The following is a 27759-nucleotide window of genomic DNA, read 5'->3' as shown; positions in this document are numbered from 1 at the left end:
TTTAGCAAGAAAGAGAACAAAACAAAATAGCATAGCTAAAAACCACCTGAATCACAGCAGTAGTCTCTCTCTTACCCCAATTGTCTGGCTCCTCACTTATCACATCAGTTTAAGACCTGGCAGATACATTGTGAAAATTCATTCAGAACATTTAGAACCCATAAATGTAAAAAAACAGATAAACCAGACATGCTCAATCCATGCAATACAATGAAAACAAAACAAAAAAAACCAAACAAAACCCTAGAACTGTATTTCTTCATATTGAGATCAGAAACTGTAGTCTGAATTGCCAACTTTTTTTCCAACAATCTAACTTTTCAAGACTTAATATTTTAATAATAAATGACTAAGCGTTATAAGGTTTTTGTTTAAAAAGTGTTTTCACTTTAATGGGTTTAGTTAATAACATCATGAATGGTACAAAACTGTCCTTTTTCACATTTCCATACATTGTATTACGGACCACCTGAAAATCTGGACTAAGAATGCATAAAGTGTCTCTTAATTAGCCCTAGCTTCATTTTTGCCATATGTAGAGGAGATATGCAGAAAAACATGCATTTGTTAACAATGACATGTTAATATTAGCTTAAACAATAAGATATGGCAGAACGTGCACTGTCTAATGCACAGGTATGTAATAGGGTAAGAGAGACCAAATGTCAAGTGTTGGCAACGAAATAAATGATTGATGACACATTGACATTTTGTGACCATAGTTTTAGCTTTTCTGTTTTAAAATTGTTTTAAATAGTAGTAAATATTTAAATAATATTTAAAATATATTTCCCTATGGAAATCATTTACTTGGAAGACAGCCTGTAAGATGTGACTTTTTAAAAAGTAGCATTTCATTTTGACAATATATGAATACAATACATGTCATAGAACTTCAAAGACCCTAAAGTCCTTAGCCATTTTCAGAAACGTATTTCGATCCAATTTTGTCTCTGACTTTTTGCTAGCAAAACTTTGGAAGTAGCATCTCAAAGAAAACCTGCCTTTAAGAGAAATACTGTATTTCAATAAAAACAAATGTAATGTAAACAGGGATGCCATACTAAAGGAAAAAAATAGTGGGATTAAAACCCAAATAATTCATCATGCAATTAGCTTAATTTCTGCTTTGCTAATTCATAGTCTAAGGAGGGGGTTGTTCCTTCCTAGTGCATCTTCTCTTGCAGTCAAATGAGTGCTCAATTTCCACTGTAAGATGGTTAAGGGATGAAGACCTCAGTTACTTCAAGGAAAAAAAAAGATTGAGGTGTGGGTGCAGAATTAATTATCTAAAATGCAACAAAACAAAGCAAAGTATTTGTGCAAAAAAGTAATTTGTACATTGACTTTTTTCTAAGTTTGCTTCAGTATAAAAAATTTCTTCAATCCCACTAACAAAGGTTTATTTTGATTTATGATCCTTCAACACACTTGAGAGTACCATGTTTTTACTTATTCTAATTTGGTAAATTAATAATCCAGCCACCATTTTTGCAGCCCAAGACAAAGATGGAAGCTCCATTATATTAATCTTTAATAGTCTAGGGTAGTTACTTTTATTCAAGACAGGTTTTTCCTGTCTTCTACAGGCACAGTGCTCGTTTAACTGGCCTTGGGAACAAAACAGCCAAAAATAAGCCAGGTCACCTTCTATGGCAGTGCAGAGCATCCTGGCCAGTTTTTTGTTTTGTTTGGGTTTTTTTTTTTTAATGGTTGTTGCTAAAATTGCCTTCTTTTTAAATAGGGATAAGCTACTCCAAAAGCCTCTCATTTCTTTTTTCAGCTTCTAAGGACTTGGCTTAAAACAAGTAGCTTCCTAAAGCTACTTCTAGATTCAAAAATCTAGAGTAAGTACACAGTAGCAGTATAAAAATCATTTAGAAAGCACAGAGACCTCTCTCAATTAGTTGCTTCGTAGTCATATCAGGAAGGGATATGTGAGACATAAAGTCTGATGAGTTCTTTACTATACCATCAAGGAGCCAACTTTATTGTTCCTTCAGTCTGCACCCTAATCTTTTTTAAAACTACGGATTAGGAATTCCCAAACTGTGCTGTGCATATCACTGTAATGTGACAACAGAACTCTGCCTGGGCAAGTAAATACCCCTCATGAATCTACACACACTGCCAACCACCCCCACCAATAAGGGAACACACTAAGTAAATTTGGGAATACCCACTATCATTTAAGGAGTATACCAGGCACATTTCTACTATATCTCCAGTGTGCATATTTACATTAAAATAATTTTAGCTGATTGCTACCAATGTTGGCAACTTTGTTGTTTGGTTTCACCATATACACTCTAGCTCCTACCAGATTCAACACAGTACGACTGAAACAATAGCAACTCTTCAACCCTGTGCCTACCCTTCTTTTCACTGTGAAAATGAATTAGCTTCATGATTGCTCCAACAATCCGCACATTCTTCCTAAACCAAAACCTATCTCGCTCTCCTTGATTATAGTAGACATAGCAGTAGCACAATGCATCTATTAACATGACAGTGACCTCCCTTTTAAAGCAAAAACACTATGAAGAGGCTTTAAAAAAGGCAAGGCCACATGCCCATTTCTGTTCACTGTAGTCTGCATACAAATTGTAAAGGAGAATTATTGCTTTTAAAAGATGAAAAGCTTTGGAAATAAGGTAAACGTCCTACAAGGTTCTAAAACTAATCAGCTAAAATTCTGTACATACTTTAATATTCAAACCTCTATCTGATTACTCAAGATCAAATCATTTCATTTTCACATCTATTCATTAAACTCTTTGTAGTTCTAAGGTCTAATGAATATTTAACAACTAAATAAGATCAAAACAGATAACGGGAAAAAAGGTCACATGGCAATGAACATTATTTCATTTGGCCAATGAATAGTGAACCCTGCTTTCTTGGCTGAAATTAAGGCACTAAGTGGCAGTGAAAGGATAAAGGAATGAATTTTTTTTCTACATTATCTGAAAAAAGACCAACATGACTCTTTTTAGGACGCCAGTAGAGTACATATCCATTCTGAATGACTCAGTAAGGCATTCTGTTGGCAAATTTAAAGAAAATGTTCTCCTGATTAGAGCCCATTACATTCATTGTCTGAGTGTGACTAGTGGCACTACTAACTGTTAACAAACTGGAGGGGAAAAAAAGCTACAAAGATGTCTGAAGACTTGAAAGGCACCAAAAAGAGAACAGCTCTGCAACTGCCAGTTCTACAAACAATTATGTAAGCTGTGTTTAACACTGCATATAGTCTATTCAATCATCAATCTTTGTCGACGAAGATAAAGTGTAGTAGCTCTTCACTTAAACTCTCAGTTAATCAAGTGCTAGTTTAGTAAGAAATTTATTTTCACGTATCAGAAAATAATTGCAGTGTCTAACACAACTACACTTAAAGCAAAACTAGTCTAGTATGCATTATTCTGGTTAACACTGAAGCAAACCTGTATAAACAAAAGGGTTACCTCGAGATATATAGTTTACAATATGAAATCAACATATAAATGAATAGGATTTACTGAAAACAATGGAAAGTGTATTACAAAGATACATGAAACAATTTTAACCACAATATTTTCTCTGTGAAAAATACAACTATTAGTGAGATAAAATGTACAATTGAAATTTTTTTTCCAAAAGAAAAAAAAAAAACACAGTATAAAGGAAAATATTTTTTTTCTTCAAAACAGGGAAAATAGTTAAGGTCATTGTCTTTCATTACAATATAATTTGACACAAAAAGCAGTCATAGGATTGCACCAACTCCATGTTCAGTCTCCTGAACATGACAATAGTAAAAGGAGTCCATAAAGCATAATGACATTTCTGGATTTTATGATGGCAATATACGTATGCAGAAACTGATGTCACTCCGGCTCTGTTCACAAATGTACAAAACTCTAAATTTGGTGGCCAGACATGTAAAAACTAGTTCACCCCACGCTGACTTTTCTGTTGCTTAGGGATGGAAAAATCTGTAGTATTTTAAGTGTTGTTATCTTTTTAGCAATAAAGAAAAAAGTATATGTAGTGCATGCTTTATCACTTGTCAAAAACGTTTCTGAAAATAAAACTAAGTTATCCAGTAGTTTACAAAATAGAAAATAATTCTTCAGGTTAAAAATGTGGTTAGGTTTACGTTAAGTTCCATCTCCAAAGGACTGATTTCCTTGGCAGCATCACTTTTCCTTAGCAAGAGCCAAGGCACAAAGTTCCATGAAGTGAAATGAAAATGGCTACGAACAAGAACGCAGTCTGGCATTGTAAAAAGAAATCAGAGCCTCCCTCTGAGCTTTCTGTTCCATCAGGTTAGTGCTGTAGAAAAATGTGAGATTTGGGATACATTTTTGTTATGAGCATTTCTGCTGGACACGATTCAAAAGTTCACCAAACTTTTCAAAAAGATCCTCCACCCATTTTATATTTTTCATGCACAGCTGCACAATCTCTTCCTGTCCTAGATCCGCACTCTTCTTCTGAACAGAAGAAATCTATTTAAAAAAAGAGAAGGGGGGGGGGGGGGGGGGAATGCATACACATATACATGTTAGGCTGCCAGCATTTCAGAATTTTCATTTTTATAATATTCTGCAGATAAATACGAACCTTCTTTGGAAGAAAACCGCCCCAAAAAATGCATTTCTTAACAACTAAGCCAGAGCTCAACTCTCGTATTTCTGCTACCTGGAGTATTTCCTCCAAGGATTTGCAGAAAAAAAAGTAACGGAGTGGGCATTCTAAGACAAAAAGTGGCTTCTAGATCTAAGGAGTTACACACACTGGTAAAATTTGTTTCATCTATTTTGGATAACAGTGAAGAATGCTTACCTATCCCGAGGGAAACTGACTTCACACAAACCTTGTAACCCTCGTATCTGAATGTTCCGGGCAGCAGTGCCCATTAAGGGCAACATATGTGCTCGGTGTACCCTTTTCCTTTGCCACAAAGAATTAATTAAAATAGGAGGCCACAATCCATACTCATTTACCAAGAAGAGGAGAACAGTCCCTCTAGTTGGACTCAATTCCCTCAATAAATTCCTTCAATGAATGTAAAAATATCTCAAAGAGAACAATACTTACCTCTTCTTTACATGTTAGATATATGTGATATTTGTAATGATGGAGTGAGTGATACAAAGAATACAACTGTATTTTTTCTGGATCTACTGTAAACTCCTGCAAAAAGAACACTTATTTTAGGTAAATTCATGTTATTTTCCAAGACAGAGATACGATAGACATTTTCTTCCGTAAACGAATTTATTTTCAACAATTCAGAAATGGAGTATTTCATTCAAATAATTGCTTTGACATATTTTGGTACACTGTAACTCACATTACATCACAATTATCTCCTATCTCCACTTTCTCTACCAAGTTATTTTATCAAAACTAGGTTTAAGAACTCTTTCAATCCTCCTGAACGCACTGCAAGTCTAAAACAGGCAAGACATCCCCTTCTCAAGAACTACTGCAAGAATTACCAAAGCTTAATTATTTTTCTACCCGATTGATGGGTATCATTGCAAAAAAGCATATAGTTTGTGCTTCAGAAGAGCTGATCTATACTTATCTAATACTTATGTTACTTTGGCAAGAAATATGAGCGTGAGCTGTATTTACAGGTCATTTGTCTAGCCACTATTTACTGCTGGGAGGTAAGCCTATGTGAGCCAGTACCTAGAAAAATCTAGTTATGGTGTTCCCTAGGAATACTATGGAAATAAACAACATGTATATGTCAAGCTTTACCACGTTACTTTTTAAAACTTTTTTTTTTTTTTTAATTTAAGATACACAGCTTCATGCTGTCATTGGAAATGAGGAAAAGAGCAATAAAGAACTAAATTTTTTAAAAGCGTTATCTAGTCTCATTTTTTACAGTATTAACATTAATTTTTTATTTTTGATCTGGAAGCCACTGTATCATTTACTTTAGATATTTTGCAGCATGCTTAAGACACTACTATCATTACGAGCTACACAGTGATTCTACCACAACTGCAATGTTGAAGGCAAAATGTTGCTGCTTCAGCAACAGTCCAGGAGGCTGACTGCTATGCAGAACCAGGGTCTGAAGTTCAGTCCTTGCTCTGGTGGTGACAGAAGCAGAGTGGGCTCTAGCAGGGCTCTGCTGTTTGGCATGCTACAACGGGCGAGAGGCACAGCAATAGCAGTGCTCACCTCTCCCTTCCCATCCAACTACACCTACCGACTGCTGCCTGCATAAGAGAAGCAGCATACTACTACTACGTCTTCCTGCAATCTTGAGTAGTTGCTACAGAAGACTTCCTGTATAAATATACAGGATTAGAGCATTTGGGTCTAAACATAGAACTTAAATAGGGGAATAACTATGAAATGATTTATTGTATTTTGTCTCCTTACTGGAATATAACTGTTTCACAGGTGAGTTAAAACAATGATTTAATATACTGCTTTAAATGGTTTTGTGTTTGGGTTTTTTGGTTGTTTTTGTTGGTTGTTTTTTTTTTTTTTTTTTTAACATTCCCTTGTTACAGAAAAAGCACCTCATGCAAAGATTTTATATTTTGATAAATTCTACCAAAAAAACCTAATACAGGAAGCAGTATTTTATATAAATGTGGTTATCATATTAGAAGTCAGATGGTGCCAGCAATAAACTCTCTGAACACTTACCTGTGCTAATTTAGTGGTTGATTTAGAAGCCCTCAGCGTTTTCTTGTTGTAAGCTTTACCATTCATTTTGATCTTGGACACAGACGTTCCTCCACTTTTTGTCTTAGAATCCCGAGTGATCACTGTCAGTTCAGGAAAGTTTTCCAAAGCATTCTTTAAAGAGAGCATATAAAGAAAAAGGATTATGGAAAATTCAAGAATGGCCAGCCACCCAGACTGCTGATAAATTGTCCATTTTTCTTTGAAAAGTTCAAGTGCAGCCTATTATGAAACAATTTATTCTTCCACAAAGACCTGATAAAAGGTCTTTATGAGATCAAGCAACCATATACAGTTTGAAAAGCACGACCACCTGTTCTTGACTACTATAATTTTTCAAGATGAGAAGATCTTTTTATCGTATCTCAGATTATCATCTGTGATTGTTTCATTAGAAAGAGCAAAAAAAGGCTCCACTAGGCAGTTTTTACCTTTTAAAATGCTTTGCATTCTATTTCTACCCAAGAATCTCTAGGCCAAGAGATTCAACTAGGCCAACTTGGCTCCAAGGCCAAGTTCCTTGGAGATGCCTAAGGACTTAATGCCTAGTCAGGCATGGGAAGTCTACCAATTGTAGCAGGGATTGGATGCCTAAATATCTTCATAGGTTTTGTCCTAGCTTTTGCAACATACAAATAATTGCATCTTACCCTATCTGTAAGGTAGAAAAGCTTATGCACAGTGAAGTACATGACTGGTTCAAAAAAGCGCAAGTTTTTAAGACATATTAACTCCTGGGAGTGAACTGCAAGCATTTTTCAGGTCTACGTTATTTGCATGAGTAAATCTGAATACAACTTTGTTGTAAAAATACAGCATTATGTTAGCAGCTGCTTTGAAATAGTTGTGTTATGCTATATAATCTGGTCCTGAAAAAAGTATTTTGAGTTAAATGAACATATATATCTTTGTATTATATTCCAATATCGGGGGGGGGGGTCAGAAAAACGTATCAATGCTGCAGCTTAATGGTCTAATTTGGACTATTGGGTTAAAATATGAATTTGACTAAATTTTTGTATTTTCTTTTAACAAACAGTACTAGAATTCAACAACCTCCCCTGCCTATAATTTCTTAGCACTTTATATACATCAGCCATTTTTTGCTTTATTAAAAAACTCCTCTCAGTAAAAAGCTATAAAATCTACTGCACAGAGATAGTTGCATAGTGGTAGCAGTAACCTCGACTAGCTAACCTGTCCATATACAATATTCATTGCAATGCTTTCAAACTGGAACAGCAACTTTAACAGGTTTAAATTATTTAGTTTTTCTATCCACTGTAATAGCCTTCCTGAAGGTTGACTGAGTGTCAAGAGGCTTTGGCCACTTCTGCCTTCCTCTGGAGAATTCCTATTAACCAGAACAGTTTACATGGCCAGACAACTGACCTAAAACAGACAAATTTGAATTGGAATGAAGAAGAAAATACTAGCGATTTCTGCACCTTTGAGAGCACAAGACATAAAATGGTGATAATTATTTCCAAATTAAATTTACACAATTCAGCTAAGATGCTTCATTTACTGAGCTTCAACTAAAGCAACAGTAATATTTTCTAATTTTGTTTATAAAAAAATATAACCCAAAGGACATGATAAACTGTTAGAACTATAAAGAATGTTACAGGCAAAACTACCAAACACTGACTGCTAACTTCAGTGTCTGATTTCGTTCGTAATACAGTGTTCAAATATCCAGTGCTATCCAACAGAGTGCTAACTGTATCCAGTGGAAAAAAACGTGTTAAACTCATCCATGCTTATCAATGCAGAATTGTAAAAATATTCAAACTGAATGATACTCAAACGATAATTATTTTTTTTACTTATTGCTTGTTTCAGTGCCTCATTCAGCTCTAACATCTGAACTAGTCATTTGATCAAAGCTGGAACCAAAGCAGACCTTCCTGTATTAATCATCAGATTAGCCTGAATCTTAAAGAGTATCAAACACATGTTCCTAACCACACATTTACGATGACAAACAGGCATTTCATTTTTATCCAAAATATTGACCCAAAAATGGCACAAGTTGGTACCTTCATACCAGAAGGCAAACATAAAAGGCTTTTTATCTCTCAGTTTACATCATAAGCAGATCCCTTCCTTACATCCGTAACTACATAAACATCTTGCAGATCATACTGTGAAATACAGGCTTAAGCTAACTTTAGATATGATGCATAATCTGCTTCTAAGTGAACACACAGCAAAGCTATTATATTAATGATGTACTTCAACTGAATAAGCAGCTGTAATTACATGTTAGTATTACAAAAGATTATATTAGTTTTTTTCCCTTAAACTGGGAAAAAACCAAAATAAGCTACATCTCACTTTGTGTATACTGTGAATTTTCTGAGAATATTCTGAAAATTCTACAAATTTGTATCGTACCTTAATGTGGCCTATCTCCTCTGCATAGACAGGTCTAAAAGAAGCAGCTATAGAAATAACTTATCAGAAAACTCTTACCACGAAAGAAAAACAAAAATGGAGGGTTAATACATGCTACCTCTCTGAGGCTCTGTGTATGGTTTGAAAGTACACAGCCCTCCCCATGCCTTCCTACTGTAAGGAGGAAGCCACAAGAAATTCTGTTAAAGCAGGTACAAATTGTACAGCTTTTGGGAAAACAGCATAACTAACAATAAAAAAGTTCAAGAATTGTGTGAATTAAAGCTGCTTCACTGGTTGATGATGTTCTCATCCCTGAAACAAGGTCACTTAGTGTCCCACAAGACTTACCAGGAATGGGCTGTAGGGAAAAAGATCTTTTAAAGATTTCATTATGAAAAAGCAGAACTGTCACGTCTGCCATTATCTCCCTCCCCTCCTACCTCTCAAAAATAAGCACCCAGCAGTACAGAGACACAACTAATTCTCCAAGAAGTATCTCTGTACTGTGGACATAAGGGAACAGGGGAAAGACAGGCAAAAGAGCAAGTTTGGTCTGATGGTGTTTACAGATAGGTCTGGTCTATTGTTGTTGGTCTCAAAACGGTTTCAGGAAGAAATAATCAATCTGATAATAGACATTGACAACTCGTTCTCAGACATTAGTGAAAATAACCTTAATTCACTTTACTGCACTTTTGAAATCTGCACTGTTGCTTGGAGAGTGGATGGGAACAGCAGGAACCGCAGTGATTATCCTCCTGTTTACTGTCTCTCTGCTGAGATGGTATGGCTGCTCTCTTCCCTGTCCATCTCCAGACCTGTTTTTTATTACCAAGTCAAAGTTGCTGTAATAGGGGCTTGTTATCCACGCTTTTCAAGATACATGAGAGAGTGCACAAATGAGTTGTTCTCAAGTCCCTCTGTCCTCATTTTAAACTACTCTGATCATGTTCTCTGCTTCAAAGAAGTTCAGACATCTGCTCCGCAGCATAGCTACTTCATGTAAAAGTTTAAGATTTTTAGGCGATACAATCACTTAACCAAAAGTCTAGAAGGACAGCAAACATTTTCTTTTGGCAAACTTGAGAAGCTTAAAAGAAAAAAATGCCTGAAAACAAACCAGAAAGCATGGGGAGTAAAACTAGAACTTTACCTTTGCAGTATAAACTCCTCCATCACATTCTCCTCCAAATGCCACATACAAGCATTGAATTTATAGCATCTCTTTCAAATCCACATTCACTTCTGTTACAAATTTGCCTTCTGGGTTTTAAGTTGTGCCTGCACGGTACGCATTCAATGACTTACTTATAACATTTCTTTTAAAATCCTAGAATTTAAAAGAGAATACCTTGAAAGTATGATCCAAGCGTAATTTGGAAAGCAACCTTTTCCTATTGTCATTCAGCATGCCATCAATTTTTCTCATGTGAGGCAAAAGTAGCTCATCTAAAAGACAAAAAAATGCAGCAGTTGATTATTAAGAGACGCACAGTAATGGAATTCCTATTCAATCTATACTTCTACCCATTAACATAAAATGTGGAAGTAAAAAATAATGCAATTTGCACTTAAACTAATTTCAAATGTCTCTTCTCTTTTTTTTTCTTCCCCAAAAATCCCTTTTTTTGGATCAGCCTGCTAAACTGGTCTAGATATTATGCAGTTTAATTACTGATTGCAATCCTGCTCCTTCTCTGACTCTTCTCTGCTGAAAGGAAAAAATTAAGATAGAGCAATATAGAGCATTAATCTTAGAGACAATTTCAAGCCATTTCCTAGATAATCCTCTTCTGTGCAACACAACTGGCAGTTTTATGAAGACAAGTATGCGGTTTTGACATTTGCTATTCCATATTACAAGAGATGACCCCGCTGGCATTTATAACAAAAGAAATTGGGGAAAGTGCTTACTGATGAGAAGTTATCTGATAAACCACTGTAAATTGCACAATATACATTTGAACATAGGCATGTGGCCATGAATGAAAATTTACAGCTCAGTATGGAGTCTTTTATTTATAAACTCAATTTCTTTGCTTTTAGTGGGATTACTGACATAATGCATGGGTAGAAATCTTGAAGTAAGCATCCACTGATGCACAACCAGATCAAACCAGGAAAGGACAGTCTAGAAAATATTTTTTTTTTTTTTTTTTTAAATACAGGCGAACAGAATATAGTACAGAACAACAGCCTGCAACTAAATAGTATGTGAAATGATTGCTCTTTTGGGACCTTTATCTTTATACATTGAGTGTTTTGCTAAATTTTAAAAAATAGAACAGTTTTGACTTTTGTATCCTGAAGTCCACTATGGTAAATAAGTCCAGACATTTTCTCCTCAAAGAAGTGGAATACAATTGTCTTTGATCAGAATTTTAAGGTTTCAGACTTTGAAAAGCAGAATTTTTAATAGTAGCAAGAATCAGAACTACTTATAGTTATAAGGGTATTTCTTCATAAGAAAGTAAACACACACTTGAAACTGTAATTTGAAATAAATATTTGCTAAGATTTTAAAACATAGTAACAGCAGGAACAAAGAGCTCAGTTCTCACATTCACAGCACAAGTCTAATGCAACAAAGCAGACAAAACAGTATTTCTAAATTACTTTGATTATTCAAAGAGATAGTGCAAATATACATATTATATATATGCAGACATATAAGTAATTTGCATAAAGTGTTCTTCAGATGTGGGTATGTAGCTAAAAGTTTGGTGGGTTTTTTTTGTTTTTCTTAAAAAAAAAACAAACACATTTGCCTTACTGATTAATAACCTTAAAATCTAATAAAAACATAAAAATGTTAAACATACTATACCATTGCTCTTTTCCAAGGCTTGCATTGTGTCTGGATCCAAGGCAATGCTAACAAGCAACTCCATGTAGCTCTTAAAAGTCTCTTTCATAGCTCTTGTATTCAAAAAGCGAGTAACAAGGGGAGCTGGAGGTACAAGCTCTGAAAATTAATCAGAATATAGCGATTTTTTTCCTTCAATATCCTGCAAATATTTGTGGTTTTCGAAACTAAAGGCTTTCTCTCTTAAAACACAAGTGACCTCTACTGGTATCCCAAGAGATTAAAACTCTATACAATCAGAAATAATGCTCAAACTACTTACAAGCCAAAACCACCAAAACCAGTACAAACACCAAATCTGGTACAAATGGTACAATTTTTTGTAGAAAAACATACAATTACTTGTAACTATCAGCATTTAAATTATCATATTTTAGGGAATCTAAACATTTTTCTATTATTGTAGGTGAAAGTGTAGAGAAAAGGAATAACGAGTAACTTCAGTCAAGCAAAGTGCCCTAAGTGCAGGTTTCATGTCAATGCAAGTACCTCCTAGAACCAGAAAACTCGAAGTCGTCCAACAGAAAAACATTCATTCAAAAGCACTAATGTCCCTTAGGAGCCCACATACCATCGAAGTCAATCCCACTTAATTGTCCAACTCACAAAAAACACGTAAAACAATTTTTATCAGCGAAGCAATGTAGGCGTATTTGTGCTGATTCTGAGGAAGCTTTTATTTTTTCGTAGGCTGCAATTTTAAACATGCACATGGAGTAGTTATCAGTATTAGTAAGCATTATGGAGCTTTTTATAGGCTCCATGTATAATACCAGTATTTTGCAGTAATTTAGCTAGCAAGGCTGTTAAACTTTCTCAGATATTCACATTTCTATGGGTGACTATCATCACCAGGTTACTTGAAATTTTAAATACGGATGGTTGTACATATTAATAGTTATTTGGATAAGTTTGCTTGAAAAAATGTTATTTTAATGGTGCCTTCAGCAGAGGCATCGTTCCAGTGCACCAACCCTAGCTCATCTATAGTTAAAGTCATTGAGAGCAACATGCTTTGGAAATACTGCAATATAAAGCACGGGTACTACACAGCTGACTTTAAGCATACAGGAAATAAACAAAAAACTGCAAAAAATACTGTACAACTGCTACCACAGGTAATCTCTATAAACACAGTACACTTCAAAAATTCCTTTCTGTTCTGGAGAACTACTGCAAATGTCGTATTTCAATGTTCCAAGACACCGTGAATGTCTTAACAGCAAATCTGCTCAGCAGGCGGCATTTGAACAGCTGGCATTTAGACAAGCAATGAAGCAGCCAAAAAGTCAACTGCTTCTTCTCCTTGGGTTTTGAAAAAACATCAGTAACATCTGCATTCTGCCCACATCTGCATGCAGACAAGCATTGCAGGAATGTTATTTTAGACATGACAGGGCGTTGCAATGGAAAATTAATGAAGAATTCGATTCCTGAGATGTATTTGAAAATCAAATCAGCTCCTTCTCCTGCAATTGTACCCATCTTAGAAAGCAAGTAGTAAAAATATATTTATCTAATTGATAAACTACATTTGAGGTAACTTCAGTTGCACGCATTTGCTCATACACAAACAACAAGTTTTAAGAAATCAATTTTGCGTGGCACTGTCAGATTTCGATTTTTCCCCCCCCCCAAAGGCTAGTAAAGAAAAATTTGCACGATTGAGCAACATATTTTTATAATACTATTCTCAGTTAAGTTCAAATAGGCCTAGATGCTAACAATATCATCTCGCTCACCATCCTCATCACTCTGGGCCTCAGGTGAAGAATCAGACTGGGAAGATGAAAACTCTTCTTTCCACTTTTTCCTTTTCTTTGGTGGTGGTTCAGCCTTTACCTTCGGCTGTTTAGCTTTGGGTTTCACAGAAGAGACTTTTGCTGCTGTTGGTTTTGGTGTTGGTGGATCAGGGGTTTTATTGTTGCTACTACTAGGTTTGCAATGAATAGTCCTGCAATATTATGAAGACGATCTTTATGAAAATAATTACTACACAAGTTTTGGCATTAATAAAATAGCTATAGCCTTATTTAACCAGAATATATTCCCCAATACTTATTTCATTGTCACACATAACTAGGAATTAGGTCATACTATACTACTATATTTTTTATACAATGCTTAACAATTATTCTCAACTACCTATGATTAAATAGTATTCCAATTTTATAATTAGGTAGACAGGCACAGAAAGTTTAAATTGTCCAATGTTAGTAGAATTTCTGAGTTATGGGATATTGGAAGTAACATTGAAATTTATTATGTAATTAAAAAAAAAAGCAGACTTGACAGACTTGAAGAAATACTACTAATCAGTAAGATTTTCTGACAAAGTGAATTTGGGATATTGTATCAATACAAAGATGGGAGAATATAAACCAGGTAAGAACACAGGAAATGCAGGATTTTGGAATACGAAACCAGACAACTCCTCTTTCTCTTCCCACCACCCAAAACAGGAAAGCAAACAGGAAACTTAGTATCATAAATACAAAGTTATGTACTTTAGGGCTAATAATGCAATGCAGTTTTGAGAACATGGCAGGGAATACAATTCTGGGAAGCGCCAGGCAAGACTTTTTGTCCAAATGGGAAAGTTCAAATGGTACAGCAGTGAAATATGCAGTAGAAACATTGTTCGTATCTTCTGAAATATTGTGAGTAATTTTAGTCATCTGTCAGAGGTGAAGATTTCAAACTGAAATGGATGGAGACAATAGATAACTAGGATGATCAGAGCAATGGAAAGCCTGCCTTAGACAAGGAAGTTGAAAGACTTTGATTAATCCAGCTTAGTGAAACGAAGACAGAGGTGGAATCTGACTGGAGGAGAATATATGGATACAAGCTAATCATGATCATGTTTTGGCTGAAAGACAGGATTGTTTCAGAGCACTAGAGGAACAGGTTCTGGAACAGTCTTCTGTAGCCCAAGAAAAAAAGAGCATCGAAATCCTAGCTAGTTTTAAGTAGATCACGATCATTTGGTAAAATTGATTATCCAATGGCATCACTTTCTTTGAGAACAAACTGGACTTAAGAACCCAGTCATTTCTTGAATAAAGAGCACTGTAATTTTTTTAATTACTGTTTGCTAGGATCTGATAAAGAAAACATATCTGCATTAAATTATAATTATTGAAAAGCTTCAGATATCATCTGAAGTTGTGAGAAAATAAGCTAAGCATTAAAGCATAACAGAGTTTGTACAACACAGAATCTGCAATCTTTTCCAAAACCACAATCAAAGGTCAACATAAAACGCAACAGCAAAACCCTTAGCAAGTGAATACTTGAAGTGAAAACCTTGTCAGAAGGAAGGTGACAGAGGAAATCTCAGAGACAGCTAAAGTACCTGCGTGAGACACGCTTACGATCGTAACATTTTGCAGGACCAGTAGCATATTTACTAGAATAATCAAAACCATACTACGTTTGCCCTGCATTCCTTACACAGCTCTCCAGAGTGACAGATTTGTTTGGGTTTTATTTATCCTTGTTGGTGGTTTAAAAGCAGTACCACTGGAATTACTGATTTTAAGGCATGGATAGAGGTTGCATGGGATGACTCAAAGTGATAAGGCTTTTTGGGATGGGGTGAGGGGACTAGGGCAGGTACAATAAGGAAAGTAAAATACCCATGGTGTGCAAGGACATACAAAAGAACGAAAAACATCCTTGCGACAACCAACTTCAACGATTAACTTTTGTTTTTAAATTAACTTTCCAGGATTGAAAGAAAGCATGGTACTTCTAGTATACTAGGACAGGACGGTCATGAAAGCAATCCGGAAAAATATACCTAACTTGCAAAGTCCACAGGATAGGAGAAAGCAACACACAAAATTTTTAAAATCATTACACCTGTAGGCTTCTATCCTTATGTTGTGTAACAGGGCAAAAGATGACAGAAAGAAATAGCATGTGGAGCCCTAACACCTCTAAAATGAATGATTATTGTAATCCACAGACTCAGGGTAAGGAATTCTTGATATGGCAGTAATTTATTTCTCATTTCTTAAAGCAAAACACACAGTTCTCAGTTTCCAACTTAAAGCTCAATTAACACAATCCTGAGTTATACATCTTGTTTATTAAAATAGGTGTGTTCTTAATATGAAAACAATATGGCAAAATGAAAAACAAATTGAAATAAAATACCTTGCTGACTGTACAGGCTTGCTTCGTGGTTTTTTTGAACATACTCTGACATATTCCTTTTTGTTTGCATTTTCAATGAACTTCACATACACTCGTTTGTATTTTGTTTTTGCATCCCCGAAATACCCAAGATACTAAAAAAAAAAAAAAAAAAATCACAAAACACCACAAGTGTTTCTGTTAAGTAAAATTATTCAGTTTAACAATCAAAAATGTAAATACTGAAGAAAAAAAGTCAGTTTAAAAACAACTTGTTTACATACAAAGATGAGCCATCCTACAGCATTTATAATTTAAGAGAAATTCTCCAATGGATTTCCACATAACATTTAAAGTAAGAAAATAAGGCAAGAGGTACTTTGGGCTTCATTTTCTCCCTTTATTTAATCCTCCCCATGTGTAATCCCAAAAGGATTATCTGCCTGGCAAAGGGCTGCCTGTTGAAATTGTATGCTATCTGTATCCTTCCCATTGTGGAAACCAGTTGGTTCACAAGCCTGCTTCCAGACTTTATTCTGGTTGTGAAAACTTGTTCCTTTACACAGCCTGAATGATATCAAAGAACCCATGCTGGAAAGCAAAGAATCTGCCTATTAATATATGTAGAGAGAATTTTAGAGTAGGAGGAAATCAAGAAACCTCTTCCTGAACCCCCCCCAGGATGCTTGCTAAGAATGTATGTCAGAATCACATTTTATTTTGTTTCCTAGACTTTCATTAAGGAAATCAGTTCCCATGAGGCTTCATAACGAATTTTTAAGACTCACACTGTTAGTAGCAGCAAACTCTCTCTGTCCATCTCGCAATTCAGGAACAAACTTTTGCAATAAAGCCTTTTGTACTTTCCAAATAGCTGGAGGCTCTTTTCCTGTTTGCAAAGCAACCTGTAAGAACATAAAATTTTTTTGCTAAAAACAGTGCTTATTTTTCTCCCAGAAGCGTGTTTGTGCGTTATATTTTTTGAGCACGTCACCCAGGGATAAAACGGAAATAAGTAATTCAAAATTCCAAACCCTTAGTCATTACGTGCCGTTTGCATCAAGACAGTACGACATGAACTACAACAAGTATAATGCAATCTACAAATTTTACTTCCACAGTGATGAAGTTGTGCCAACCAGCTTTCCAGCTTTGCCTACGGTGTGTCTTAACTCATGTACCATGCAACTGAGCCACAGAATTTTATTTTTTAAAACAATATAAAATTTTTCCAGTTTTTTTATTCTTTTGCTCTATGAAATATTTTTTAAAACAAAAATGCAAGAATCACAACAAGTAGCAGAAAGCTTGCGGATCCCTAGAGATTCTGTAGCAGAAGCCCAGGTACATTACAGCATGATGCTTGCACTAATGTGAAAAGAGATAGTTCAGTGTGAATTAGTGAACCAGAGTTTGCACTTTCAGTTCAACTTAACCATTAAAAAAAAAAAAAAAAAAAAAAGAGAAAAAGAGTTTGAGTTGATTTTCTTCTTCACGTAGTTTGAGAAATAAACTGTTAAAAACCAAATCTGTAATTAATAGCTCTAATGAGAATTCTCTATAAATCCTACACACAAACTAACAACTCAAAACCTCTCCTTTTGGAAAACATATAAAGAAGTATTGGTTCCTTTTTCATGACTGTTTAAATAACTAAAGAAATAAACACCACAAAGCTTAAAATTCAAAATCTCTCATAATAAAAGTTAATCAGTTTTGTAAGTGACAAGGGAATATTTTAAAACTGGTAACACTTGTCTTATGTGACAAAGCTACATGAATTCATTTAAAACTTAAACTCAAGAGGATGAACACATAGACAAGTAATCAAAAGTATTAGAAATTAATGGTAAGAATATTTCTGGCTATGATAGAAACAAAAGGAAAGGTAAACACGCAGAAGAATTTAAAATGGAGAAGCAACAAAAACAAAACAAGAAATCAAAGACAACAAGGAACATTCTCATAAACTCATGTGAAGAGCTGTACTGGTTGCTTATGGAAGCTATTTCTTGTTGGAATAGCAAACAGAACCTCTTCCAAAAGAGAAAAAAAAGAGATCTCCAAGATCTTTTGCAAAAGTCCGAAAGTCATTTCTTCAACACCTTACGCTTGAAAGCCTACTACTATCTTAAAAAAAAAAAAAAAAGTAGTGTTGACTACTGTGAAAAATTTATGCTTTTTAATATTAAAAAAGGTAATTCCAAGTTCTAACAGAGGTTACGAGCACATAGATTTACTTTATTATGTATGTAGTATAAAATGGGTCATGTGCATACAAAACATATTCATAACCTGCACTAGAAAGACACCTTTAAGGCATTTTGGCAGCAGCCAGGGAATATTAGAGTAGAAACAGAAAAGTAATCTGCAGCCTTTCCTCTTCTGGTAGTTTGTTGAGGCTAAATTCATATGGAGGACTTGCCCTTTTTTTTCTTTTTTTTTTTTTTTGTCCCCACAGCAAGTATTCAGATTACCTTTAGTGTCTCTATATCTTCAATCTTCACCACAAATTCATCACGTTCTCTGTACATGCCCTCTCCTCCACTGTCCGTATTCTCCTCATCAGTACATCCTTCTATTGCAACAGTTGCCTGTATTTTTGCCAATTGGTCTGAAGTCACAGCATCCTGTTGAGCTACTTTTAAGGGGTCAGCTGGATTCATTTTCTCCTGCGCATTGACTACAGGAGCAGTTGCCTGTGGAGATTCCTGCTTTATTACAGCAGTAGTGGCGGTGGCTGCAGCAGTAACAACTGTCACTTTTTCAGCTTCTGAAGAAAAAAATCCATATTTTAGTTAAACAAATTATCAAGGATTAGCAACGTAAAATGGGAACTAGATTTATTTTTCTTCTTTTCTGTTACAATACATATTAAAAACAACTATTCTAGGAAAAACATCTTTTCTAAGAGTTAATATAGAAGCATTATCTTGGTCACAACTAAACCTTAAACAAACCCAAAATATTTTAGCTAGTATACCTCTGTTTGTATTAAACTGCTGCATCTATTAGCATCTAGAAATAACAAAGATGAACACTTTAGAAAACAATTTGATAGTTACAGACATGATCAACAGGAAATACTATTGTATTTTGTGTAAATAAGCAAATACAACAGTAAAGGTTACAACACTAAATCTTATTTCCAATCTGCTGATAACTAATGTCATTTTAAATTGGATTAAGGAAAGAGAAATACACATGAAATATGAAAACATTTGCTGTATGACTTTTGGACATTTATTATTTATATCTTGTGACAATGTAACTGGAAGTTCCAGATTAAAACTTGGGCAATATCCTAATCATTTTTAATATTAACAGACATGAGCAATAAGAACAAAACAAAGAAGGGAAAGAACATTATTCTTCCTTCTCCTCTATGCCCCAGAGCCAAAGGAAACTCCCACTTTTCAAAATCATTATTCTTTCTCACGTGAAAAAAATTAGAATCCTTTTTAGATATTACTTTATACTCTTTTACACATATTAGTTTTAATACTGACTTGCTGATCTAAAAGAAATCAAGTTATATTAGCTATAGCATAATTACTAATATCACTTAGGAAACTGACTTCAAACTTGAGAAGATAACCAATTTACAGTGTTGTTACAATCACTGTTAATTGTTGACTTTTTCACTAGAAAAAATAGAAAAAAGACAACGTGACATATATTTTAATAAAAGTGATTAAAACCGAATTATTTAAATATCAAATTAATGTGTCAGTACAAAAGCTATACACCAGATACGTGAAGATTCATTACCTCAATTCAGTAAAATTGCTAAGCCATGAAATACGTTCTGGATATATCGTATCACATTATTGCAAATATGTTGTATTTCTTTGTTCAGTGAAAGCTATGACAGCTTTAATTAGACACAACATTATTAGTTCCCCAAGTGTATTTACACATTCTTCAGAACAGCAGATAAATGTACATACGCTACTTAATACTAACAACAAAAGACTATGTTTTAATAGTTGTCTTTCCATACTTATGTGCAAAAACAGAAGGAATTACTAGAAAATCTGCAAAACACCAGCAAGTAAGAAAGAAGTCACTACTAAGAATCTTGTATAATGTACAAACAGTCTTGTATACAACATAACAGGACGGCAAATTCAAGAAATTGGTGGTATAAAGATTACATCCTTATGAATAACGAATATAAAGAAGATACAATAAGATTGTAAAAGAAATCACTGCAAATAAAACACTAATGGAAATGCCCACCCAACAAAAAAACTCTGAAATATTTCCTTAGGAAGTTGCACACAGAACACGGCTTATAAAAATTAACAAGCTTCATCAAGAGGCTCACTCCATGGCACTGTCCACATTTTGGCTTTCTGGGAAAAAAAAGTCACTGCTTTCTTGTTTAAAACACATATTCAGCTGAAAGACACATGACAAAGCTTCATCTTCTGTAACAGACATTCAAAAATGCATGAACTTAACATTACATAACTATCCACAGAAGAAAACAGAACAGTAATTAAGATGAGGTATTGTTTAGTATATCATGTATTCTGCAATCCTTTTCCAGTATTTTAGGTCCGATTATTACAATTTAAGTTCAATTGTGCTACGTATTTTTCAGTAAATCATGTCATCCCTAGAGAAAAAAAATCTCCCTCTCTCCTTTAATCTAAAAAGAGAAAAAATTACTTCATTCTGTTTTGTTAAGAACCAGCCTATGGGTCCTGAGAGGAGTTTAAGAAATGTTTCATTTTCTCCCTGTGATTATTTTGGAAGGTAATGGTATTTCTGTTTAATTAGTACAGTTATTTGATTGGCTGGATAGTTTTTAACTGCTTACCAGAGAAAACAAACTTTACTGAAAAAGTCTATCTAGGCAAAAATATGCTGTATGTTGAAAATACTTCAAAACAAAGCAGCATCAGTTAAAAGCTATGAACACTGACGATGTAACATACAGCATAGATGCAATACAAGTGAAACTGAAAAGTGTGTGGAAAACTAACTACTACTGTGATCAGTGGTTGCTGCCTGCCCCTCCCTGCCCAATACAACCCTTCCCAGATTTTTTTCTTTTGTTAGCAATGTACCAACATGAAGCTACAACACTCCTGATTAATTTGGCTGAAATCAAAGTCAAATGATTCCCATCTTGGACAAGACTAGCCAAACCAGTGCTCAGTTTACAAGTGCAAAAATGGTTTTCATAAACATACTCTGTGCAACTCTTATAATCACAGAAAGTGCATGTTTAACTCTCCCTAGGAAGAACTTAACCTCTGCTGATGGCAATTATTAATATGTTCTCTTACTACAATTTTTTTAAAATAGATTTAAAACCTCTGATAGTTTGTTGATGTCTGTGTGTTAGATTCCTCCCTATTTTTCTGCTGATGGTTTGTTGAGGTTTCCAGATGAAAATCATATTTAGCATTCTAAGCCAGAGAAGAAGAGGACAGACACATTATTCAAATTCTGGGCTAAAATAAGTAAGACTCTTCTAATGCCAAAAAGTTAAGTAGCATGAAAAAGTTTATCTACATATTTTCTAATTGTGGCAAACACTAGTGTAGTTCATAGTCAACACACCCTTTGAACAGAACTCTTAATTATGGCTGTGATTAAAACCAAAACCAATCAAAACCTTTACCGAACTGAAGATAGCTAAAGTTATTCTTTATTTTTTCCCCCATCAGCTATAGAAATCTCCTTCAACATACGCACTTGTAGTAACTGTTTTACCTGATTTGTTCTTTCTGTCAGATGTATCATCCAGGGCTGACAATGCAGTAGAGATGCTCTTCTGAAGATCATGGTTACCCCCCACAGAATCATCTTCATCAGAGGAAAATGAAGGCAACGTTTCTAAATTTTTCTTAAGTTCTTCATCAACTTTTTTGGTTGGACTTTCTCCACTAACCTCAGCAGCTACAGGTGCTACTGCTGCTGGCTGAGGCTTTGCAGAGGACTGTAGGCAAGGGGCACGAACTATTTGGGTAACGGGTCGCCTAGTCCTGTTTGGCATTCGCACAGCTGGAGCTGAAAACTGTTGCCTAGGCCCAGACTTTAGAAAGTCTAAAAAAGATGCGATAAATCCTGTTTTGACTTCAGGCTGTTTTTCTTCAACTTCTTTAATTTTTTGCCTCATTCTTTCCTGATGCTGGTAAGTATCATAACAACTTTCAGAAACAGGAGAAGAGTATGTCAAACATGAGTCATTTCCTCTTGAATTTTGACGTTTACACTGCCCACTTCTTTTCACCTGTTTCTGAATCGCACTGTCATCTTCTGCAGCATTTTTGGTTTGGCTTTTTCCTTTGCTTTTTTTCTTCTGAAGGTTCCCTTGAGTTAAATCTTGGCATTCTTCTTCAGTTCTACTAATGGTTCCATCTCCACTTGGGGGCACAGATAGTGGCTGCAATGGACCCTTTGACTGGTTACCTGGTACTGTACCATCATCGCCACCCATATTAAAATCATTCTCTGAAGCAGCACTTTCTTCACTTAGACTCCTACCACTTGAAACAAATTCTGTGTCTCTTGCATTCAGTGTACCATCAGCAGAAGCATCATTATCTTCTTCAGATTCGTGACTGATGCTAGATTGTTTCTTAACTGGAACAGACCCTTGTTCTTGTTCCTCTTGACCAGGGCCAAGGGTGGGAGAGGTCATTCTCGTTGGTACATTTTGATCAGAAGTTTCAATGTGTTGTTGATCAAGGTTCACAGTTTTTGCCTGTATTGTTGACACTGGTGTAAGATTTATAGTAATTTGGCCTCCATTCAGAGAAATATTACTTATGCTTGCTGGCTTTCCAACTACAGTAGGCGAGGCACCGAAACCAGAAGACACATGTCTTATATCCATTGATCGGAACTGTGTTTTAGACTCCTCCCTATTTTCAACAGACTGGATTTCCTCTTCATTAGAAGCTGATTTGGCAAAGTCAGATGGTGTCACTCCACAGGCTGCTGCTGTTGCTGCTAAGATGTCATCTACGTTGGATAATATATTCCTCTCATCACTGAGAAGTATAGATTCTGGGAAACATATTGAACTTAGAGAAACAAACTGATTTTTTGAATCGTGTTGATTTGTCTGAGTAAAATGATCTTTTGTTGTCAAATGTTGCTGTAGTGGTTTTGAGGGCTCAGAAATGTCCATTTTCATTACTTCTGAATTCTGAGTATGAAGTTGTTGCTGAGAATGACCCCCATTACTTTGAATAATATGGCCATCCATCTGAAGGAATGGATGTGTCACCTGTTGAGGACTCTGTATTCTTTGCACTTGCGGTGATGCCTTTGCTTGTCCTAAACCCGACTGCAGTATTGACTGATGAAGGATTTGTAAGTCACAGGCTGACTCCAGAAGTACCTGTGCACTGGGCAAACACAGCTGATGACCATGTCTTAAAGCATGAGGTTGAACCTGTGATGGTGTTGTAATGACTTGGCCTTGCTGTTCTTGAGCTTTACTTTCATGTACCTTATGCATAAGAGAATGTTGCTGGTTTAGTTCTTTAACACTCACAGTTACTTGTGTTGTTTGCATTAAATTAGCTGTCTTTTTTATATCATGGCTTAGGCTAGTGATATGGCCAATATGTTGGGAAAGCTGTTCCACAGAATTGACCATTCTTTCATCTTTTTTTGTTCCTTGAAGATTAAGTCCAACAACTTGATCTTCAAGACGAGAGTTACTTCTGATTACACTTTGAGAGTATCTGTCATCCGCTTTTGAGACCCTATAGGATGCATCCTGAGCGTTGATTTCCTCATCAGTTAGCCTTTGAGTGGAAGATTCAAGAGAAGCTTGCTGTTGCAATGCCTGCATATCCTGCATTGATAATTCCTCCTCTTGTTTTGATGAGGCATACAAATTAGAGTCAGACTTCCTTTTAACATATGACTTTGTTTCCGAGGAAGGCCTGTTGTTCTGCAGTGTCTGTGAATGAGCCGGGGATGCAAAAGGAGGAGACTGGACAGATGGCAAAAACTTTTGAGACTGCGGAGATGAGGATTCTTGTGACTGAGAGTTCTGAGAAGAATGTAAAGAAATATAGCTCTGATTAGGACTAGAGGCTGGAAGAGTCTGTATCCGAGGAGAGGCATTAAAGGAAAGAGAAGGCGATGTTAATGTTAAAGACTGCCCTGAAGAATAGCTTTCTGAAGGACTAACAGCTGATAAAACTTGTGATTGAGATGAAAAACTAACTTGGGATTGGCTAACTGGAGATAAACCCTGAGAGTGACTAGAAGAGTAGCTCTGAGATTGGCTGACTGAAGAAAGTTCCCTTGTTTGCCCAGAGTAGTTCTCATTTGGAACCGAAGTCAATACCTGTTCCTCTGAGGAGTAACTTAGAGTTTGACTATCAGAAGTAATAGTTTGCGATTGCCCAGAAAAAGTCAATGTTTTATACAGTGAGGGCAGCTTCTCAACCTTGCTGGATGAGAAATCTTGTGAGTGACTGACAGGTGGCACATTCTGAGCCTGGGATGAAACATAATTTTGGGACTGGCTGACCGACAAGAGGCTTGGGAGCTGTGCTGTAGAATAGATCTGTGCTTGGCCTGTAATGACAGAACTCTGGTTTTGTGCAGTTTTGGCATAGCTTTGTGTCTGCACAGTGGGAGCTACACTTTGAGGTTTGGGGGTCTTCGTTGACCTTGGAGGCTGCTTCGTGGAACAGTTTTTCACTTTTGCTGTGGAAGCAGATGGAAAACCAGGTGATGGAATTGCAGATGTGTATGACTGAGCAAGTTCCACTGTGACTTGAGAAGTCTTCTGCTGTGGTCCTCCATTGCTCACCTGAGTAACATCTCCAACTGGACTGCAGGATAATGCTGAGTGCCTAGATGTATCCTGAAAATTAACTCCACTTGTACTCGTTAAATAGCTGTGTAAGGAATGCTGTGAAACAGTCAGTTGAGGCTGAACAGACTGAGTACTTGAAGGCCGCTGATGGTGTTTAATAACACTACATTCTCGCTGAAGTGCTCTATCGATAGAAGCAGTGGAACCAGTAAAGACAGATGTGCTATATGCCTGAGAAACCTGCTGAGCTCCTCCAAGGGTTGAAGGCAACAAACTAAACTGAGGTTGCAAAAGATGGGGAGCAGATTCTTGAGCAGAACGATATGTTGATGACTGAGGTGGTATACTGGTACTTAAAACAGAACCGCCTAGGCGCTCAAATGTCAAAGCAGTTGGAACAGTGCCTTGCGATGTTTTAATCTGCAACAAAGGATCATGGGTAGTTAAGAGACCATTTGATGTAGCACTGAAAGTAGTATCTTGAAGAGTAAGAGAAGGGGTAGTAGCAAAGTTTCTACTGCTGAAAGTGTTGGGATGCTGATATGCTGATAAAGCAGATGTTGGTGGAAATGTTCCAGAGGTTGGCAAAGCTCCAGTAACAAATAGTTCTGTGGCTGTTGAGGAATGCATACCTGGAAAAAAACAAAAACAAAACAAGAATGGAAAAAGAGCATAAGGGAGCTTTACAAGTCACAACACACTGCATCTCTATAACTCATTTAATTGTAAGATCTTACAGCATTCACAAATACAACCTTCCTTAGAATCACCACCCTTTTCAACAAAAACATATAAAGGGAGGCACTTATTGTGGGTAGTTTTCAAGCTGGAAGTGCAAGTTTTTTTAAGAATTCAAAATTCTATACCTACAGTGAATTGCCAAGGGAAAAAACTCATATCCTTAAGATGCAAACTGTGGATAAAAAGAATTGTACAAGATTAATTCTGCTTTGAAACTGAAGGCTCTTTCTTAGTTTTTATTTCCGTTTAAAACGAAGTTCATAGTAGTGGACAATTTATCAAAAGCCCTGGACATCTTTAATATACAATAAAAAGGCAAAATCACATCTTACCAATTGTAATACATACACAGTTAAAGGAGCAATTCCATCTCGTGCATTTACCCTCACCAATACTTTCATAACTCACTTTATGTGAAACATTTCAGAGCTTACAGTGAAATAGCTAGTGGCCTACACACTCCGCAATATATGTTTCTTAAAGGAGGGCTTTGACTTTCAATACAAAGAGTAAATATGATTTGTATGCTTTCTAAAGTGAGAGTCCAAAACACCCACAGACAGCAACTATCTGCACAGTGCAATAGCAACTATCCAACTGCAAGGTATAATATTACTTATTTGCATCTGGACATTGGTATGACATCCTGGCTTAAACAAGATTTCTCAACAGAATATACTACTCCAACTGAAATAGGAGTGGGAAATTCCCTCGCAAGATTTGGGGCTTACAGCAGTGATCTGTATCATTCAGTGCTTTTCACCCTTTTACTTGTAGTACACAAACTTCACCAGTACCAAAGCCTATGAACAAAAGTGAAGAAGGCAAGTTTATTCTCAGAGAGGCTTAAACTTCTTGTAAAGGAATCTGTTAAGGAATCAATTTCCACTGGGAAATTTACAAGGTAAATTTCTGGCAAATCAGAAAAAAAATAAAATCACTGGTATAATTTGACCTTTTTCAGTTCTTCCTGGATACTTAAAACAGCTTTTAGCTTCAGATCATTTAAGAATAAATTAAAAAACCTCTCAGTAAATAAAGCTTGTTTTGAGACACATACTTCAGTAAAAAAACTTCCAATTTTTATTTTAAAATATATTAAGTCTTCTTAAACTGATTGCAACTTAATCACACAATTACTTTGGAAGTTTCAGATGAAGCTGCGAAAGAAAGTCTTTGTTTCTCCCTTTCAGTTCAAGACAAATTGATATGAAGAGACGTGATATTGAAGGAATGCCAAGGTATTTTTCATGAGTCAACAATAAGGTCTTTCTGAGTAAGAAAGCATAAGCAGTGTTTTAATGCTTCTCCCCCCCCCCCCCGTTCTAAAAAACTGCAACATCACGTACAACTGGGTTTTCTTTTACTGATCCCTACCACTAACACAAAGGTAGGGGCATCTGGAAGCATCAAAGAAGGGGAAGAATTTATACCTACTTCAACTGCAGATGTTAATTTCTCATCTAACCTATATTCTTCCCTTCTCTTCCATAAATTAAAGCACTTCCTACTATGCAGGTAATTTCTTAAACCAGACAGGAGCTAGTCACAGAAGCACTATTATGGTAGAACTGCTGGGTTTTATATTTTACTTTTGTAGAAGAGCAGACAAAAGGTATGGCAAAGGTAGTAAGTTGTGTGCACAGACACCCTCCACTACCCTAAGAAATCAGAACACTGATAACACATCCCACATATCACAGGAAGACTTGGTAGGACAATAAACACACTGTTCCTCTTTTCCCCCCAAAATCAGCAGTTGCAGGGTTTGGAGAAAAACCCAAAGTAAAAAACCCTTCTAAAGAAAGGTCACCTTGAAGAGCAAAGAGCACTTCTTTTCCCTCGTCAAAAAAGTTTGTAGAAGACAAAGCTCTTTCAAAAGACACTTGGAAGGATTGAGGGATACAGAAAAGCAGCAAAGTACTGAAGGACAACAGAAAGCTCAGAGAACTGGTAATATTGAAAATGGGCTTACTGATGAGTTCTTAGTACTGAGTACTGAGAAGTCTCTCAATCACTGGTATCAACATCAAACCCGACCCACAGCAAGTCTCCCCATTCTTCACAATTCACTGTTAGGCAGGCTGCAATG

At 35.9% G+C, this 27759-nt stretch overlaps 1 protein-coding gene across 2 annotated transcripts in view; it reads right to left on the bottom strand.

Moving 5' to 3' along the window:
- Nucleotides 1-358: 358 nt before the first annotated feature.
- The window catches only part of QSER1 (glutamine and serine rich 1), a 48029-nt gene continuing 20628 nt past the window's right edge, over nt 359-27759 (bottom strand). Inside the window, exons 1-11 of one of the 2 annotated variants that reach the window (XM_075502071.1) lie at nt 27643-27753; nt 21851-25558; nt 18598-18893; nt 16909-17025; nt 16142-16275; nt 13720-13931; nt 11939-12076; nt 10463-10560; nt 6670-6822; nt 5089-5184; nt 359-4496 (exon numbers count right to left, since the gene is read on the bottom strand). In XM_075502071.1, the coding sequence (XP_075358186.1) occupies nt 4356-4496; nt 5089-5184; nt 6670-6822; nt 10463-10560; nt 11939-12076; nt 13720-13931; nt 16142-16275; nt 16909-17025; nt 18598-18893; nt 21851-25556 (5091 nt within the window). In that variant the 5' untranslated portion in view covers nt 25557-25558; nt 27643-27753 and the 3' untranslated portion in view covers nt 359-4355. Of the gene's footprint in view, nt 4497-5088; nt 5185-6669; nt 6823-10462; nt 10561-11938; nt 12077-13719; nt 13932-16141; nt 16276-16908; nt 17026-18597; nt 18894-21850; nt 25559-27642; nt 27754-27759 lie in introns of those variants that run through there. The other variant, XM_075502070.1, reaches the window with a different exon arrangement.

Source organism: Mycteria americana, chromosome 5 (assembly GCF_035582795.1).
Source record: "Mycteria americana isolate JAX WOST 10 ecotype Jacksonville Zoo and Gardens chromosome 5, USCA_MyAme_1.0, whole genome shotgun sequence".
NCBI classification, from domain to species: Eukaryota; Metazoa; Chordata; class Aves; order Ciconiiformes; family Ciconiidae; genus Mycteria; species Mycteria americana.
The sequence above is the reverse complement of the archived record's forward strand: the minus strand, read 5'-3'. Positions and strand labels throughout refer to the sequence as shown.